Below are 18,976 nucleotides of genomic sequence, written 5' to 3' on the forward strand. Positions count from 1 at the left end.
CCACAGGTTGGAATCAAATCAAACCTGCGGCCGCTGCAGCAAGGACGTGGCCTTTGTACATGGGTCACCTGCTCATCATTAATTCTTTCTCAAATAAGGCAAAAAAACACATCAAGTAGGTATAAAAACTTTCTTGCACAATTGAAACGTTTTAAAATTTTGCCGTTCCCTTTTTGATTTTCTAATGCAATACTTCAAAATGTGCATATAAAAAGTTATTGGAAACACTGCTTATGTCACATCTCACTGTTGGAACAGGAATAAGAACAAGAAGTACCCACCAACAACACACGTAGACAAGCACTTGCAAGTATCAAAGTACCATCCTGTACCACATCCTCACTCAAAACACACACAACAAGATGTGGAGTTAGTTACACTCACTCTAGGAACGAACGCACACACACACACACACACACACACACACACACACACACACACACACACACACACACACACACACACACACACACACACACACACACACACCATCTCTCAGTGGGAGAGTGTAAACAGGTTGTAAATTTCCTTACAGGGACAGATGAAAGAGGGAGAACACATGGCAAACTGTCATGTATGATCACATATGGTCGTCACACTGACTGTGTTTGCAAACAGTAGAAACGCTAGCACATCGTGTGTGGGAGAGTCAACATGAGTCGAGGTAACTGACTTATGCAAACATTTAATATGAGCTGATTTAGCAGACAAATATGTCAGGTACAGTTTGAAGTGACATGTTAAAGCGAATAAAGTGCATGTTTGGTTATAAGAAATATATTTAGCGTCTCTGCCATCTCACATGTTTTCTTAACTTCCTCCAGAGCAGCCTTGCATTATGCAAGTCATAACAGCTTGCTGAATGTATAAGCAGAGATAAGGCCTCATGACCAAAGTTACATTTTTGAATTTTCACCCAGTGTGAAGCTAAATCTGAACTCTGTCTCTGTGCTGACCTCAAATGGGGTCATTTTATAGCTTTGACTCTGCATAGCAGAGAATTTGGCAAAGGTTTTTTTTAATTAAATCTTGGATATTTATCAAATTATCTAATGTTTATGTAGATCTGTAGATTCAATTAAGTGCAAATCAGTTTAATTATGTAATACACAGCTCATCAAGGACAATTCCTGGTTACTTAAACTGAGATTTTTTAAATTATATTTAGAGTGTAAACCTCTAATAATCTAGAGAGGTAGTGACTGTTTTGTGAAACTGCTCAACAGTCTGATTATTGACAGTAATGAAGAGGAAATGAAACAACACTTTAATTCCCATAGGTCACATGATTTCTAAAAAAAAAACCCCATAACTCTCTCTCACTCTAACTGAAACCAGCAGAGAACTCACCTCAATATCACCCAATTTAACGTGAAACCAACTGCAAACCTGTCTGGAGTTGGATTCCCCACTGACATCAGTGTTTGAAAGAAAACAAATACAGATGCTGCAGGTTTCTAACTGCATGAGTGCAGTTTCAGAGAAGGGATTAAACAGAGATAAACTTTAGATTTAACTGCAAATGAAAGTGCTGTGTGTAATAAGGGGGAAAACAGAGAAGAGTGCTGCATGGATTTAGTCTCAGTTTATGCAGACAGGTGCTCAATGCATCCGGGCATGGTGTGACGACTATGTCAATATATTGGGGTTTTTTTCCTCATTTTTTTTTCTATTGTAAATGTTCCTTACTCTTCATTAACAAAACTCAGTACATCTGCAGGCGCATACATGAGAATCTTTTGTGTTAATCTATTTACACACCTCTAAAAAAAAAAAGACCAATGCATGATAAAAAGTAGTGGGAAATTGTTGTTTACCATGTCAGTAAATGCTTCCCAATTGAGGCTCACTGAGGCTTTTTACAGGCGAGCTGACAGGCTGATGGTTGCAGACGTTAATTCAAAATGTACTTTAAAACTCCTCACTGCACACGGTCACAAGAGGGAGGAGATATTTAACATGTTTACAGGTTGAGGCCCACTAAATTTCAAACTTTGTGATGTGTGTCTGTATGTGCACAAGTCATTTTTAAATGTCCAGTTACGTGCTGGTTCTTTTTAAGCAGATTTATGCAGTTGTAAACACCCATTTATTATGAATGATGAGGTGTTTCTTAACACTCTGTAAAGTTTTAAGATAAGAAAAGATAACTTTAGAATGCATACAGTATATTCTTTATATTAAAAACAGACACATTACGGTCCAAATCAATTGAATTTAACTTGGAAATACCAAAGGCCATATGATATATCAAAAAGTCCCTCTTTCAATAATAATTAAATGGGATCTGCTTATAGTTTGTGGTACTGCATGCTCCGCACTATATATTCTCTATATTGCCATGTGCAAGTATAAAGTTCTCTGTTTTGCACTTGTTTTAACTAAAGTTGTACACAAAAGAGATCAGTTATGTTGAGGTGCTATTACTATGCTGCAGTAAATGTTCAGCAAACTTTCTGCATGAAGCTTCACCTTAGTTTTCATTTTTTGTTAAGGCAGCATCACAAACAAAGAAAGTATGGGACCTGTTTAGATGATCTAAAGGGCATTGTCTAATGGGCATGGTGCAGAGGGGTTGCTCCCATTCCCTTTAAAAGCCAGGTGCACCAGGAATTTGTGGACTGAGATCTAAATGACGGATTTGGCGAATTACAGATGTGAGAGGTGTTCTGCTGAAGAAACCGATCTGCTTGTGCGTGAGGTGAAGGCGTGCGAGGAGATACAGTTTGCCAGGTAGCAGATATCCACCCAAAGCAGCAGAGGTAAAGCAGGCATGAGAAGGCGTGGCGGTGCAGGTTCCATTTTTTTTTGGAACCTCCAGAGTGGCCTTACAATGCAGAAACGTGTGCAGTGATGTGAAGAGGAGGGGTAAACGAAGCTCGCCGCTAAGCGTAAAAATCAAGCAGAAACGGGAGGAGCCATCTGATCTCTCAGTGCGCGTGTTGCTGCTGGCATATTTGGGTTAACTGGCCTCACGCCTTCATACATCCTGTAATTTGCCCTCATTTATATCCATGAGACATCCATGACGCATATCAATGTTGTGCAACACACAACATGCCACAAAGAATGCTCCAACTTTGAGGGCTGTATTGTGATGTTCCACCTGATTTATCTAAACATCTGAACCGCATGCAGGCGCATCTTGTTATCCGAATAATCCGCCCTTAAAGTAGCAGGAAACAAACTGTGCCTTTGTCTTCAGACCAGCTTTTATTTGGTTAATGGCGCATTTGCTTCCCGTTGCCTCAAAATAGCAATCCGACCACGACTCACTTGAAAACGGACACGCCCAGGGGCGCACATATGGGCGCAGGTACAGTTGTTATTTCAAGGACTTGGGCGCCGGTCTGACACTTACAATGACTTGCTCTACGCTGTGCGCCGCCTTGCGCCAAGCATAAGATAGAGATCTGTAAGTCTAAACCTGGCCATCAGGAGTTGAAAAACAGCACGGATAAGATCTCTAGGTCTCATAATCTGGCAGCCATTCAATCCAGAAACCCAGACGATCTCCGAGTGATTACGTTGCCATTGTTTTAATATTTTAAAATGATCACCAGACGATCTGTGCAGTATCAACGAGTATATATCTGTGGGTATTTTGTTTCCCCACTGGTGTGTGAAAGAAGACAATGCTGTCATTGATTAACTACAAGCTGAAACATCTGGGAGGCCCAGACAGTTCGCTCTGTAAACAGCAACACAGGAGAAACTCAGTATGGTTTCGCTCCACAGGCCAATGACTCACCTGGGTGCAACATCACAACTCTCTCTCTCTCCCTCTCCCTCACACACACACAAACACACACACACACACACACTCCTTATGAAGACCTAACAGACAAACATTGGAGCCTAAACAAAGAGTCGAAACTTGTCCTCTGTCTTCCTCTGTTTCTGTCTCTCCCTTTTACTTTCATGAAAGTAAAACAAGATTTAAAAAATCCCTGTGACCTTCACCTCTGTGTTTCAGTGAAAGGCAGTGGAAAATGTTTGTTTTCCAGTTACCTCAGGTTGTGCTGTAGAGCAGCAAATCATAACATCTGAAAACTGGAGCCAGAAAATTTAGTAATCCTACTTCATTAATGAGGTAAAGGAATGCTTCACGCCCCAAATGACTATTTGTATATCAATTACTCACCCCATGTTGAATTTGTGAAGACAACTCTCACATGCCTTTAGTCAATAAAGAAAACAAAAATTGAGAAAAAGTGTTGATAAACTTAAGTCATAGGGGTCCACATTTAACAGCAGCAGAAATCAATCAAAACATCCATTTACAAACTCTCGCACAACTTGTGCAGAATAATCCAAGTCCTATTTATGAAGTAGTATGGTAAAACTTCCCAAAACTAAAGATATTTACAATGGGGAAACTGAAGGAAAAAAACTTTCCTATGCCATTTTTAAAGTCGGACTCCATTGTCATAAACAGTAATTTTACCTTACCGAACATAGGAGTTGCTGGTCTACCACTGCCTTGATTGTTTGTTTGTTTGTGTTATTGCGTGAATTTGGTAATTTTAAGAGTTAGTTCGGATTCACCAAAGTTACACAATAGCACAAACAAACTAACTGATTGAGGCAGCAGTTGACCTCAATCAGTTAGCAGATCTCCCATGTTCAGTGAGGCAAAATTACTGTTTTTGTCAATGGAATCTGATTTTCAAGGAAGCCGTAAATTTCACTTTCTGTTCACTTTCCCAACGGGCAGGGCTGTCTGTTTGGGAGATTCTGAGCATGGAAAAATAATAAATGAGATAAATTAGACTTGGATTATACTGCATGGGTTGTGTATGAGTTTTCAAATGGCTGATTTGATATAGTTCTTCTGGTGTTTAATTTGAAACCTCTAAGACTTCAATTATTCTTTGTAGTTTTTGTGTTGTTTTTGTCACCTTCTAGGCATGTGAAATTGTAACTAACACAGGGTGAGTAATCAATATTCAAATGGTTATTTAGGGGTTAAGTATTCCTTTGAATATTTATCTAAAATCATAGTTTGAATTGTGTCTCAACTGCATGTACCTTAACACCAGGTTTGCCATGTTGCTTTACAACACAACAGGATATTCCTTTACAGCATGAAAATGGAATATGGCCACTAAAATCACGCTCAAATCTCAAAAGTGTATTTCAAAAGCCTATGGTGACAAAAGTGAAAGGCAGACGGAAAAAAACCTTCCTCCAACATGTTTGACCTCTAGCATCCTCTTGGTGACAGGAAGCGTGGGAGGAATTATGGGAAATGTGGTCTTAATTTAGAGAGACACTTCCACTAAACACCACATGAGGTTACCAACCGTCTCAACCACTTTTTCTCTTATTTTCCACACCAACTGCAGCAAGGCATCACAATTAGTCTGATGTTCTCCTCAGAGACAGTTTGTGTAACTAAAAGGGTCAAACACAAAAGATTTTGTTTGTACGAATGTGTCTGAATTTATATTTTTTTAAAAAAAGAAGAAAAACAAACATAATATCAATCAAACAAAGCCACACTTCCTTCGCCAACACCTGTCTTTTACTGCTCTTCAGTTTTCCCCCGTCCCACCTTCCCTCTGCGCCGGAAAGAAATAAGTGGATGAATAATTACAGGTATAAACACCTCGGGGCCATCTGAAGGGGTTTTTTTCCCCTTCTTCTGATATTCTTTTAAACATTTCCGCCTCTTGAAATAGTCCTCTGAACAGTTTCTCTTTAGGTGCCTTCACAGCCCACTACTTCAAAGCCAACAGGCCGATGAGGACGCTCTTATGGTCATTTGTATTTTAATCTTCCCCCATCCCTTTCCCCTCCCTCTATAATGCTCTCTTTACCTCTCTACCCCCCCTTCTTTACAGTCTATTTATCTGTCTTCATCCACATCTATTTTGATCTCGTGCTCATATTTCCGGTGCCTCTTTGAAGCAGCGTGGGGCCTCAGTCTACCTGAGACTGTCTCCACACACACACACACACACACACACACACACACACACACACACACACACACACACACACACACACACACACACACACACACACACACACACACACACACACACACACACACACACACACAGACATATAATAATAACAGTTCAGTGACTTTTCATGTCTTTTCTCATTGACACAATGTTGGTTAAATGTAGACATCAGAGGATTGGCTTTTTACTCCTGGTAAGAGCTGAAATTTGTCCATTAATCGATTCTTCAACAGACTTGCTTGTTTATTAATGGTTTATGTTATTTTTTAAGCAAAATGAGAGAAAAACAGTTACTGCTTACTTCTTCTCAACTGTGAATATTTGTGGATGTTATTTGTATTCTAGATAGTGAGCTGAATATCTAAAACTTGGTTTTTGACTGCTAGTGATCCAACAGAACAAGACATTTGAAGATGCCACCTTGCTTCTAGGAAACTGAAATTAATATCTGACCCTAATTCTATGATATTTTATAGACCAAAAAAATGTCATATAATCAAGATAATAACTAAATGAATTATGGACTGTATTTGTTGCTGCAGCCAAGGCTAAAGCCGTGGAATCAATATTGAAACAAAATCTGCTTGCTGTCAGGTCAGACATAGGGTCTTGGGGCCCCACAAAATATTTTGGTATTGTTTATAATACGCAAGTAAGGCTATATAGTACAATAGCAATTTGTAAAGTTTATTTTTGGATCCTGACAACATTTTCAAATGATTGTTTCAGACAACGCCGCATGGTTGCCTGGTGTAGCATAGCATTTTTTAAATCAACATGTGTATGTGAGTGTGTTTGGGTGGGGTGTTAAGCATATCTGAATATTAACGGGGGCACTCACCCCCTTCTCAATATATATTATAATTACTGCCTTGGGTGCAGACCTACACCTCATAAAATTACTGAACATTGCTTTTATTTCTGCAGGTTTAAAAAGCCTATTGTGGCCTAATAGTTTTCTCTATTAATATAATAAACACAAAAGGAGACAGAAATTAAAATATTATATGTGGTGTGAGTGGGGAAAGTTCTCTATAATCTTAATACAAAGAAAAGGGATTTTTTTTGGCTGAGAGCAGTCATGGAGATTTGCTGTCCAATCACCAACCTTATTGCACTCAATAATCTTAAACTTCATACAACCATAATCTTGCACTTACATACATCGCAACAATGACAAGTTAAGACTCTGCCAGTTATTCCATCCCATAGCAGCCCTGCACATCTGAAACATCCAACATTAAAAGCTTGTAAAATAATTTTCACTTTGACAACAACACACAAAAGGTGACATAGATGTAAGTTTAAACTTCTGAGGTCTTGATATATGTATCAGTATTTATTTAAAAGGTCCTCAAAAAAACATTAGGAAATGCAAGATTTGCATCCAACCCGAGCTTTTGCTGCCTTCTAGTGAAAGCTGCTTTTCTTTTAGGCCTCTTAAATCTGAGCAGCGGGGTCCTTATCGTAGCCAGTCAGAGGCAGGGAGGCCCTGCGCCGCTCATCCCAGCCCCTGGGTCTGTATGAAGGGGGGATTAGGGAGGCCTCAGCCTGTGTTGCTGCCATTGTTTACCAAGGGACTAGGGGCTGGCTGAACAACCCCCCTGTCAGCACCACGATACAATAGGAAACAAGGAAGTGGCAAGATCCTAGAGACTTGCACACACACATGCCATTCCCTTGATCTTGGAGGATCGACTTTGTATTATTTGGGAGATACAAGGAGGAGGAGAAGAGGACGGGGAGGGGAGCTTGTTAGAAACAGCAGCTGATTTCTGAATGGATACACATATGAGGAGGCGGTGTATGAAAAAGTTTACAGACATGAAACTTTACAACCCCCCCAAATAATAACTTAAAGAAGACAAAGAAGCTGTTACTTAAAGTAGGTGAATATAATCAAACTGGTATTTCTTTGTGTGATTTGGAAATTCTGGTTTGGCTTAGAGAAAGCAATGAGGGACATTTTGAAAACTAAGATACTTCTAAATTTCTAAAACACGCTGCAGCTGTGAGTCCAAGAAATGACGAAGTTTCACCCCACCTTTCCCAAACATGTAAACTGCCTCTCTGCAAGTCTTCCTGTCAATTTTCAATTTTAGTCTGTGAAATGAAATGTCAAATGAGCAGGAAATTCCCCCAAACAAGACAATGACACTGCACGCTGAGCTGTTAAACACCAGCTTGTAAATTCCAGTGACTACATTTACTCACTGTCAAACAGCATTAAAACAAACAAAATACTGTTTACCCAACGGGTTAATACAGTAAGCCCTTATAATCCAGTCAGTGTCCAGGTACAGTGAGCGGGAAAGTGTTTCAGAGCGGCGTGCTGTCTTCTGAGCTTGTTGACGTCTTCGTGTGACCACAGCTTCCACATCACAGAGAGTTTCACAGCCTCTCTGACAGTGACAGAAAACTGCATGTAGCCAAATATCAGATGCTACGTTTAATTGTTAATCAATTTTCTGACAATGATCTCCAAACAGCTGACCATCTCTCAGTTCAACAAGAAAGTGTCCAAAAAATAAAAATAAAAAACCTACAGTTATTGTCTCTTTAAGACTTTCACAGTCAAAATCTGCATTCAATAAAATATGTTGCGCTGCTCTAAATGAAAACTTCACTCTACAAACAAAAATTTGTGCTTCTTTCACAATTACTAGTGGACATATAGCTGAGCTCATAAAAGGATAGTTGGTACAGATCATTGATTAAAATCTTGTCTTAATACTCAAAATATAACCACCCACCACGCCTTATGTGTGACTCACTGGCCACTTAATAAAAACAGCCCCTTCTTTTGGTCTAAGGGGCTGGCCACCCACCACTTTCGACCAAGCACCCACCAATCTCCATAAACAGTCACGCAATGTGACTTCTTTTATTTCTTTATTTCTGCTCTTAATTTAATCGAACATACTGGACCCTGGCTGGTTTCTTACCCACTGTCATTTGTACTGCAACCAGAGCTGAAGGCCACTGCAGCAACAGTAGAGTCAATGTGATGCTTTGCATAAAAAGTGTTCTACCAACGCTTTTACTGTGAAGCAGCTACAGGAGGTCGAGCTTAAGTTATGGAAGCCAGCTGCCAACTTTCAACTCTGTTGGTACGTTTCTCTGGTACATCAGTATATTTTTATGCACTTTTCTATCAGCTTCAAATACTGCAAGAGAGGAATGTTACAAGAATTATTATTTTATCAAATTTAGCCTGTTAGGGCCCTGACGCAACAAGCTGACGGCCAGCGGTCGTTCTATGTTGGCTGTCGGTGACCACTAGCACTAGTCTGCCTTGGTTGGCTTTTATCTGGTCAATTTAGCATGTTGAAGGGAGCCTGTCGGTGAATAAAATCACTCTGATTGGTAGTTCAGCTCAGTGCATGAGAAGAGAAATGGAAAAGCAAAGAAGCCCTGAGACTGAATAAACCTTCTGTATTAGGTATTAGTATTTTTTAGTCATTGAGCTCTTTCGCAGAAATGGATTCGTAACTTGGTGTTGTTATTATTAATTCAGCTTTGGGATGTGATTGTCTTTTTTTAATGATAAATATAGACTACCGCCACCTGCTGTAATAAAGAGTTATTTCCTCTCACACAGGAGCAGAATGTTTGTGCTAGATGTCCACTGGCTGTAGTCACACAGTCGATGCGCGGCGATGTGCAGCCTGAGCCTTTGCACACAAACGCAGTAGTGCCCCCTCCATCTCTGTTAATGACCAACACCGCACACTAATATCAGACATTTTAGGGGAAACACTGCTCTTACTCATCTGAGTAAGTGCAAAGACCTTTATTCAAAGGCATGGCCAAAAGATTGATATTAAGTGGTTATCTATGCAAACAGACCACAACACAGAAACAACACATAACCAAACTCCTGTGTCATGCAGAGCTATTACAGGCTCTGTTGTCCATCTCTCCTCTCCCAGCAAATCATTAATTTTCTCTACTCCTTCTTGTATTTACTAATTCTCTGTCCATGTTCTATGAAAACTGCTTTACAACAATAATCAAGCAATGACATATTTAATTGCTCTGTGTCACAGCAGCTCTTCCTGAGCTAGAAGAGATTCAGCAAGTTGCTCAAAAACACTTCAGGAGTGGATCCTTCCCGACAACCAGGTCCTCCAGGTTAAGTGTGATTTTTTTTAAACTCATCACGCATTTAACTCAAATTAAAACTGCCTTTCCATCTAGATCCTTTTTTATAGACACCACAAAGTTATCTCAAAGAGTGACAGTTGAATTTGGGAAACAGATCCTGAAAACCAGCTGATGATGAAGGCAGCACATGAAAGAAAAGAGATGTGTAGGTGGAAAAGACAAATATTAAAGTGAGTTAGGGGAAAGATGGGAGAATGCTGAAGAGAGGAAAATTCTCCGTTTTTATTGACAATCTCCCTTCCGCTGGGGTTTGACTCCTCGAGACGACAAAAGACTTATGATCCCTTGAAAAACACTGTCTGTTGGTAATCCACAGCATTATACACACAGCCAGCGAATGTCTAACACACACTAACTGCATCCACAAAATCTGGCTACACACACAAACACCATACAGCAAACATTAGCACACAAAACACACCATGAACCCTGGATACAAACACCAGCCTGCGGCAACAAACTTGAGGAGAAAACATGCAGATGAAGACACACAGAAAACATGCCAAAACATTATATACATACAAATTATTTAGTGTAATGAACTTAAACAGCCAACACACATAAAGTGCACCGTCTTACTCGCTAGAGATAAAGCTTTATCCAAAGACAACAAGCTGAGGGAGTTTAGTCATATCTCTGATTCCCACAAATCTCCTTCTTTGGCCACTTCCTCTGAAAGGACAGCTGATATCTACATTAATGTAACAACAGTGAAATGTCCCATGAAATGCTGTAATAGCAGTATTATTGCTGAATGGGATAAGGACAGAATACGCTTTACAGCTGCAGAGATTAGAAGCTTTTACATGAGATGTTAACATTAATACCAGAATAATAAGGAGTGTGATTTATCCGTCTTTTTGTCTGTTTCCAACAATCTGGTTCGGGTGAACACAGACAATAATATGTTAATCTTTTCAGAACAAAACAGCCCTGGGAATTTTTTTTTCTTTGTGCTCCTGTTCTGTGAGATGCAATGTGACCCCTGACGGTCGAGACAAACGTTTTACGTCCTTGGTTCTTATTCAAAAGGCGTGAAGAAGCAAATATAGAATAATTTGAAAGAAATATGGAATTATTAGATTAGTCTTGTACAAGCAGAGATAAACCCACATGGTGTACCCAAGGGAGGGAAGGGGAAGATACACACAGACAAATAATACAATTTATATCTGACTTTCAGTCATTCAGCTGATGCTCTCACAATGAGTTCAACAGTTTAAAGCAGTTTACAGGAACACACAAAGGTTTTGAGAATTGTTCTTTGTTCATCTTAGCTGGTAAATGCAGTCAGCCTCCCACTGATTTATAGAAGATTACCGTCACTGCTTCTCAGCAAACTGGCTGCAAAAATAATTTACAATTTTGGACTACAAAGGATGATTTTCCTTGTTTCCAAAGGAAGAGGAAGCAACAGAATTAGGGCTGCAACTAATTTTACCATCAATTAATCTACAGGTTGTTTTCTTGGATAATAAAATAAATTCTCAGAGCCAAAAGTACATTTCAGTTGTCTTGCTTTGTGCAAAAGTCCAAAACACAAAGATATTTTAATTTACAATGATATGAAACAAAGAAAATTAGCAAATCCTCACACAGGAGATGCTGGAATCACAGAATGTTTAGTGATTTTTCTTTAAAAAGTGTTTCTACCATTCATAAATTCACAAACTTATTATTTCAGCTGGAAACAGAATAAAAATATCTAATAAAAATACATAATAGCTTCAAATCAAATCCAGACATGACTGGCCAAATTAAATCTATATTTATTTTTTTCACTTTTATTAATCTGAATGGCAGGTAGTAAAATATCAGTTTGAGTGTTGGAGCACATGTTCTCGTCACGGGACAGGTAAATTGAACAAGGAGGCCCAATAAAACTTACTGTTAATGTTGTAACAATTTGTCGATTGATGGATTGACTGACAAATTCTGATAAATCTGCTTTGACCTCCATGAATGTGAGGTTTTGCTGCTTTTTACATCATCATTACATGGAATATCTTTGGGTTTTCTACTGCTTGACTGATAAAAAAACTAATCTGAAGGCGTCGCCTTGGGCTCTGGGAAATCATTAATAATATCTGACATTTAACAAAGTAAACGATTACTCAAAAACATAATTGGCGAGCTACTTCACTTCCTAGAATTGCCAACATAATAAGAAACTAGCATGAGAGGTGAAATGTTAAGACAGAGACAGAAGGACAGCAGTCCAACATGGTAACACACAGACAGAGACGTTACGTGCCTTTTGTTCTACATTAACACCACAACGCAAAGAAAACACCAAACAGCCCTTTTTTCTCACAGCAGACCTATAGTTTCCGATCCATCTCTTCCATCCATAATCATCACCTCCCCCCGAACCCCCCAACCCCTCTAAACCACTATGCTCAGCCCTTTCAAGTGGCAGGTAGACGGGGCCTGATACGCCGCTACCGCCTCGCAACCAGCGGGCTAATTACAAGGGAAGCAGCAACAAGTGAGCATTGTGTGGAGTCTCGAAGACACACGGAAAGAAAGTGCTCTTTATCATGCCACCAATAATCCCCCCTACCCCACCCCTCAACAAAAACAATCTCTGCAAGGCTTTGCGGTTGGCACTCAGGGTTGGAGAAAGAGAAGAGAAGATCGCGAGAGGACGGTGAGAGAAGGCAAGACACATCAGTGAGCGACACATACCATCACGCTTGCTCACCGTGTTTGTCTAGCACGATGCCGGATGTGCCGTGTTATGCAAAGAAGAGTATGAAGATGTTTAAGGAAATACAAATATGCTCTGTCTTACCAGGAGTTCATTCAAATTATATTGTCAATCACAGCATCCGGTTGTGATTAACAAACTTTTAAGTGAAGAACTGAGACCAAAACAATAGAAAGCCACTATATTGTAAAGAACTTCCTTCAAATGATAAAAACACAGTAAAAAGACTGTAAGATGATACCAACAGTTCATATCTGGCAGTTCAAAGTCAAGCTAGAGGTGGAGCAGTAAGAAATTTTAAGTCAAAGTGAGGGCTTAAATAGGGTTCCCTAAATTTACACTGATGCTTCTTTTGACAACAATTATTACACCTTATGCTGTACAACTGTGGTGGAGCAATCAAGTAACTTTCAAAGATGCCATGATGTAAAAAATGAAAGTTCATTTTCCCATAAACTAGTGCTTGAAAAATCTTTTTTTAGCGTTTGGAGCTTGAGGTATTTTTATTTTAGAGGATTATTTTATAAGAAGACAGTCTGTCATCTTTTTTGTTGACCCTTCAATGACCCATTTAAATTTTCCCGTGACTGGATCTTGACCCATACGTTGAAAGAGACAAGGGGGCAAAACACTCTAGAAAATCACATTTTCTGGCCATGAAGTAGATTTTGTGATACAGCAGATTCCTAATTCAATGTGCCTCGTGTCAGATCAGCCTGAAGTACTTGTGATCTCATGCAAACATGCGTCTCTGCTGTTTAGCAACGTCTTGTCTGCAAGAGCAGGGGGTTAATTCAGACAACAGGATTACACAGCACGTGAAAAATGAATTAGGCACAACCGCTCATGTTTGGTGCAATTAGTCAGCCTATCCATGGATATTGGTTCTTATGGGTGTCTTGAAGGGATTTTATGATTAATTTTTTAGGGCTGTCTGGCTGGATGAGTGATACTGCATACTTGAAATCCTTCCACAAGTCTTTCTGATGTTTGTTTTAGTGGTTTAATACTCAGAACAGCTATTAAGGCAGCAACAAACCTCTTGTCATTCACGCACAGCACAAACAGATGGGAAGCGTCATGTGAAACGCTTCACGATGACGACATCAATCAGATTCCAAGTTCAGCACAGGCGTAAACAAAAACAAGCTCTTTTTCTGCTCTCCCTCACGAGGCTGCAGCACTCATCGGGGAGAGCATGTTTTAAGTAGCGTTTTATTTCATAAGGCAGTTAGGCGGAAAACATCACAGTTCAAAGGCAAATCAGAGCTCATAAGTTTGTGACTGATTTGCAGTGCTGTGACTGTGATCTGACGGTACCTCTTTTAAACCTAGAACGACCTACGCTATAATAAACTAGAGGCACATTCAAGCACTGAAATAAAACAGCAGTTTTGGGAGGTGTTTTCTGGGCTTAATTGACAGAGGTGCGCATCATGTGGTCATTCTAAATTTCAATCACAAATGGCTTAAAGAAGCATAACTTAAATCTGCTAATAATTCAAACTTCTCAGAAAAGTTGATTTCTTCACAAAGGAGTCATTAAAAAATCTGCACATTGAGTTAAAAAATATATACAATAAATTAAAAAATAATCCTACATAATAAAAATATATAATAACTTAAAAAATAATATACTTGTGAGAAGAAAATGGTGTAAAATATATTTGACGCAATAGTTTGCAAATGCATCTCACAGGGATTGACACCACTGATTTCAGGGCGATATAAGTGAACGTTTACAAATTTGCAAGACCAGATGCACAACAAATTACATGCAAATTATGCAGAAATTCCCAAAAGACGTGTCTATGCCTATATCTAAAAGGACTAAAAAAAATCACCATACCATCCCTGTTTGACACCATTAAATTCTGGTTACTGAGGAACTATTTGCTTCAGCCAAAAAACTGTAAATACTAGCCAGTGACCACCAGATTCAGAACATTTCCATCCCTTGGTGTATGTTTCTGTGTTTCTTCTTTTTTTGTCTGCAATTCTATGGGAAGGGTATGATCACCAACGTTGAATATTATTAAAAAGTGCCCCCCGAAAGCACAAAGCCATGTGCCCCTCAGTGTTTGGACTTGATACCAAAAAAATACAAATAGTAGCTGCAGTGCACAAACTTGCAGTGGAGTCTGTAAACATGAGAATGTCAGACTGCCCTCAGCTACTGACAAAAGAAACCATTGGTATAACAACAGTGGCCAGTGCACTGAAGCCAGCAGGAGAATCAAAACAGAGATGGACTTACGGATGGAGAAACGGAGCTGTTGGGGAGGTAGGGGTCAGGCAGCATTAGGAACGGATACCCCGGATACGTCGGCGACTTGTACATGCCTCCATCTTGCTGCTTCGACACTGACATGAAGAAACACAAACAAAAGTTACACACTCAGTAAATTCAGGAATGTTTAAATTGCACTTTTTATAATACCAGTTTGTAGAAGTTGTTATCTTAATTTTCTGAGTAAAATATTTTGATTTGCTCTCTATGTGTATGGATATCAGTGTGGTATCAGTTTAAATGTTAAATTATTATAAAAGCTGCTTTGATAAAACAACATACACACCCTATAAAGACTAAAATAATAGTACTAGTACTTACTCCCAAAATGCTCTTATAAGATCTAACCCTGTAACCCGAAATAAAAAGAAAACCCTGACATCCAAAATAAACGTGCATACAAAGTAGGTCAACTTTACAAGTGTTCTAGTTACTACATGTTGTATCCTCGTGTGAGCACAGACTACAATACTCGAGACAAAAGCGTTACAAGCGTCACCTAGCCTGAGAGGCGTGAACTCCTGTAGCCTATGTGTTAATTTATCTCTCACCACCAGCCATATTAAGCATCACAGACCTCTTTGTGGGTCAGCTGTAACAACCCGGCCTGTATTAAACACAGACACAAACACTTAACTCTTTTTTTCCTGTTACAGACTAATCCCTTGTCATTGGCGGAGACAAAACTTTCAACGTGGCTGTAACCAAAGGTAACAGAAAATGAAATAATCCAATCGCGCAAGCATAATTATTCAGAGCGCTTAAATCATCTTCTGTGGGTTTCACTTTTTCCAAACATCTGAAACCGCAAATCCACATTAGATGAACATTGTGCACAAAGGAGCACAATATGAGGACGTTTTTTTTCTTTTAGAAACGACTGGAGTGAGTTGCTTAACTTGAGTACAGCCTACAGTGACGCCTGTAATTAAAACGACCATGTATACATACTCTAAATGTGCCCTCTACCAGGGAGGGAAAGTGAAATTGCTCTGTTCTTTTTGGGTGGTAAGAAGAAAAAATAAACCTCTCAAGGACCCTGGTTGACCCCACTTTTGTCTGGCAAAAGCTACACTGCAAAAAATGTCAAGGGTTGAGTCTAAAAGATGCTGTAAATCTAAAAATGTATTAGGGTGAAATCAAGTAAATTCTATTCATAAAGCCCATTATCACAATTTACATCAGATGGCTCTAAGCATACGACATCCCTCTGTCCTTGGACACTCACAGCCGATAGAAAACCTCCCCAAAAACAACCCTTTATGGGGGAAAACTGTATACCGGTTTCAAGGTACATCATGATATATATATACACGTTCACTTATCTGCAGTATTGGAGGGGAAAAAACACATCTAAACAGAGAATCTCACATTTATTATAGCTATTTTAAATAGGAAAACTTTTCCATTTTTACAAAGGTTTACAAATTTAATTGTAGTAATAAAATGTTTATTCAAGAACAAAAAACCCTCTGTTACACTTATTTAAGGGTCACTGTAACTGATAATAGCGAATATTACTGTAATGCCACGATATCATTAGAGACAGTTATCATACCGTTAAAATCTCATACAGTTGCAGTCATAAAATGTATAAATAGGCTATAAATGAGCACAGGTAAGATCACTCTGGATATCTTGAAAATGTTGGTTTCAAGCTGAGAAAAGAGTTAAATTATCTCATCCTAATGACATTGCATTTGAAGCCAAGAGACTTCCAGAGTCTAAATTTCACTAAAAATTTAATAAAATGGACATTTAAAGTCTCTAATTGAATGTCTTCCTATGCAAAAACAAAAGAAACCCCCTAACACCACCACCAAAGTGATAGATCTGACAGATAAAGTAGAGTTGCAGACATGATGGACATCTTTTGCAGCGTACACCTGAACACAACTCTTTGAAGTTGGTTTTAATGCTGCAACACGTGTCCTCGTGACCAAAATACTCCTCACTTTGACACAGTTTTTCGGGGGGGGGGCTTCTCAGCTGTTTTCTAGGATATTAGTGGTCACTCAAACCGCATGACTGTGTAAATGTTTCTTACTTACCTCCGTCGAGATGCTCCCGGTGTTTTTCTGGGAAGCCTCTCTGCTCGCCCTGATGTCCCCGTCTGACCGCCTGGAAGGGACAACACAGGGTCACACACTCCCAAAAAAGTCACGAAAACGAGCAAACAAGTGTTTAAGAGTGTCAAGGAAGGCTTAACAACAACCTTAGCATACTTTCAGGTGTGTTTTTGTTCTACTACGATGTCTCTGTCCCTGTAACAAACCTCTAGCAGCCTGGACATTTTTACTGAAACCCTTTTTTTGTTTCATTCAACAGCTTGTCAGCAGCGTGCAACATAAAACAAGCGTTCCCACACTCTCTTTTCCGTGTTGTATCCACTCACACACTCCGTGCCACCTACCGCTGCGCTCGGACTTTGATTTATTTCCGACTCGTTCACCAGGGAGGACTTAAGGTCGGCCAGGTCTCTCTCCGTGAATGCGTTTTCTTGAATTTTCTCCTCTTGCTCCCCTTCGTCTTTGAACGCTATCATCTCATCATTCGCTCCCAGGTCGTCCCCGCCGCCGCTGCTGAGCTGAGGCATGTCTCCCACCTCCCTTTGCGATGTTGTACACTTACAAATAACCAAAAAAAGTAAAAATAAAGAAAATAATTTAGAGAGTTTTCTGTTAAAACTCCTCGCTGTGGGGCGCCTTCAAAGTGTAGAAAGCCCCACCACATACAGGGAAAAAGTTGAGATGTGTCGTCCCCCGGCTGGCTGGTTGGTAGAGGACTAATGTTTCCCTACAACAGCAAACAGCTCATTTGAGCCCAAGACAAGGCGAGGAGTACCGACATCAAAGAGCGCCGACCGGATGATTGACAGGTCCGATGACTTGTTGGGGGGTTGTAACGATTGTTTCGGCAAGAGGGCTGAGCCTCTTAAAGAGACATCACCTCCCTGAGCTCAGCTGAACGGGGCATTATTCATGACTTCCAGGGGCGTGTTCACACCATCCACGGTCCCCTGACTGCAGAGAGCTGCTGCGTTTTGCCACCGAAAAAACTTCACTTTAGTCAAATAAATTTTCTCAAATAAGGCAGCAGTGCAGATGAAGTTGCTGCAGGTAAAATGTAGTTTTACTCAATATATTGTGATCAGGACAGCTGATTACATTTGTGTGTTCTGGTTTCAAGAAACAATTATTTTATCCAGTGGTGGACAGTAACTAAGTGCATTTATTAATGTGTTGATTTTAGTTTGATATGAATTTCTTTATTTGACAATCTACAAAATCCACTTAATGCAGTCAGCAGATGAAATGTGACTTTCACATAAGGTTGCAATGGTAATAATAATAATGATGATGATAATAATAATAATAATAATAATAATAATACCTTTATTTGTATAGCACCTTTCATACAAGAAATGCAGCCCAATGTGCTTTACAACAAATAAATTAGTGCCTCACATGAAAAGACATAGAAGACATATGAACATAATAAAACCTGCATGTAAAAATAAGATTAGTAATGGTATGAGATATTTACAATATGATAACCATCCCATAAAATGTCACAGTTTCACAGTATCATGGTGTTACAGAATTGTTATTATTATTATCAGTCAGAACTGACCGTAGTTTTATCACTTTAATTAAGACTTAAAATAATTTTACCTTTTACCTTCTACCTTCTGAAAAATATATAAGAAAAATAAATTTGAAATTTTCTGTCCAGTTGCATTTTTTCCCCAAGACAAGCAAATGTTAATGGTATGATAATTGTCACCTTCCATGTCACAGCATAAATTAACCTATGTATTGTTGCAACCCTACTTGA

At 39.3% G+C, this 18,976-nt stretch overlaps 1 protein-coding gene across 4 annotated transcripts in view; it reads right to left on the bottom strand.

The window, feature by feature from the left end:
- tcf7 (transcription factor 7) overlaps window positions 1-18,019 on the bottom strand; it is a 90,872-nt gene extending 72,853 nt beyond the window's left edge. For all 4 annotated transcript variants that reach the window (XM_088088216.1, XM_088088215.1, XM_088088214.1 and 1 more), the window contains exons 1-3: window positions 17,553-18,019; window positions 17,191-17,260; window positions 15,107-15,213 (exon numbers count right to left, since the gene is read on the bottom strand). In XM_088088216.1, the coding sequence (XP_087944342.1) occupies window positions 15,107-15,213; window positions 17,191-17,260; window positions 17,553-17,735 (360 nt within the window). In that variant the 5' untranslated portion in view covers window positions 17,736-18,019. The remainder of the gene's footprint in view (window positions 1-15,106; window positions 15,214-17,190; window positions 17,261-17,552) is intronic.
- Window positions 18,020-18,976: the final 957 nt, after the last annotated feature.

The sequence above is a fragment of the Plectropomus leopardus genome, chromosome 15, assembly GCF_026936395.1.
Source record: "Plectropomus leopardus strain MGB_pleo_1.0 chromosome 15, ASM2693639v1, whole genome shotgun sequence".
NCBI lineage: Eukaryota > Metazoa > Chordata > Actinopteri > Perciformes > Serranidae > Plectropomus > Plectropomus leopardus.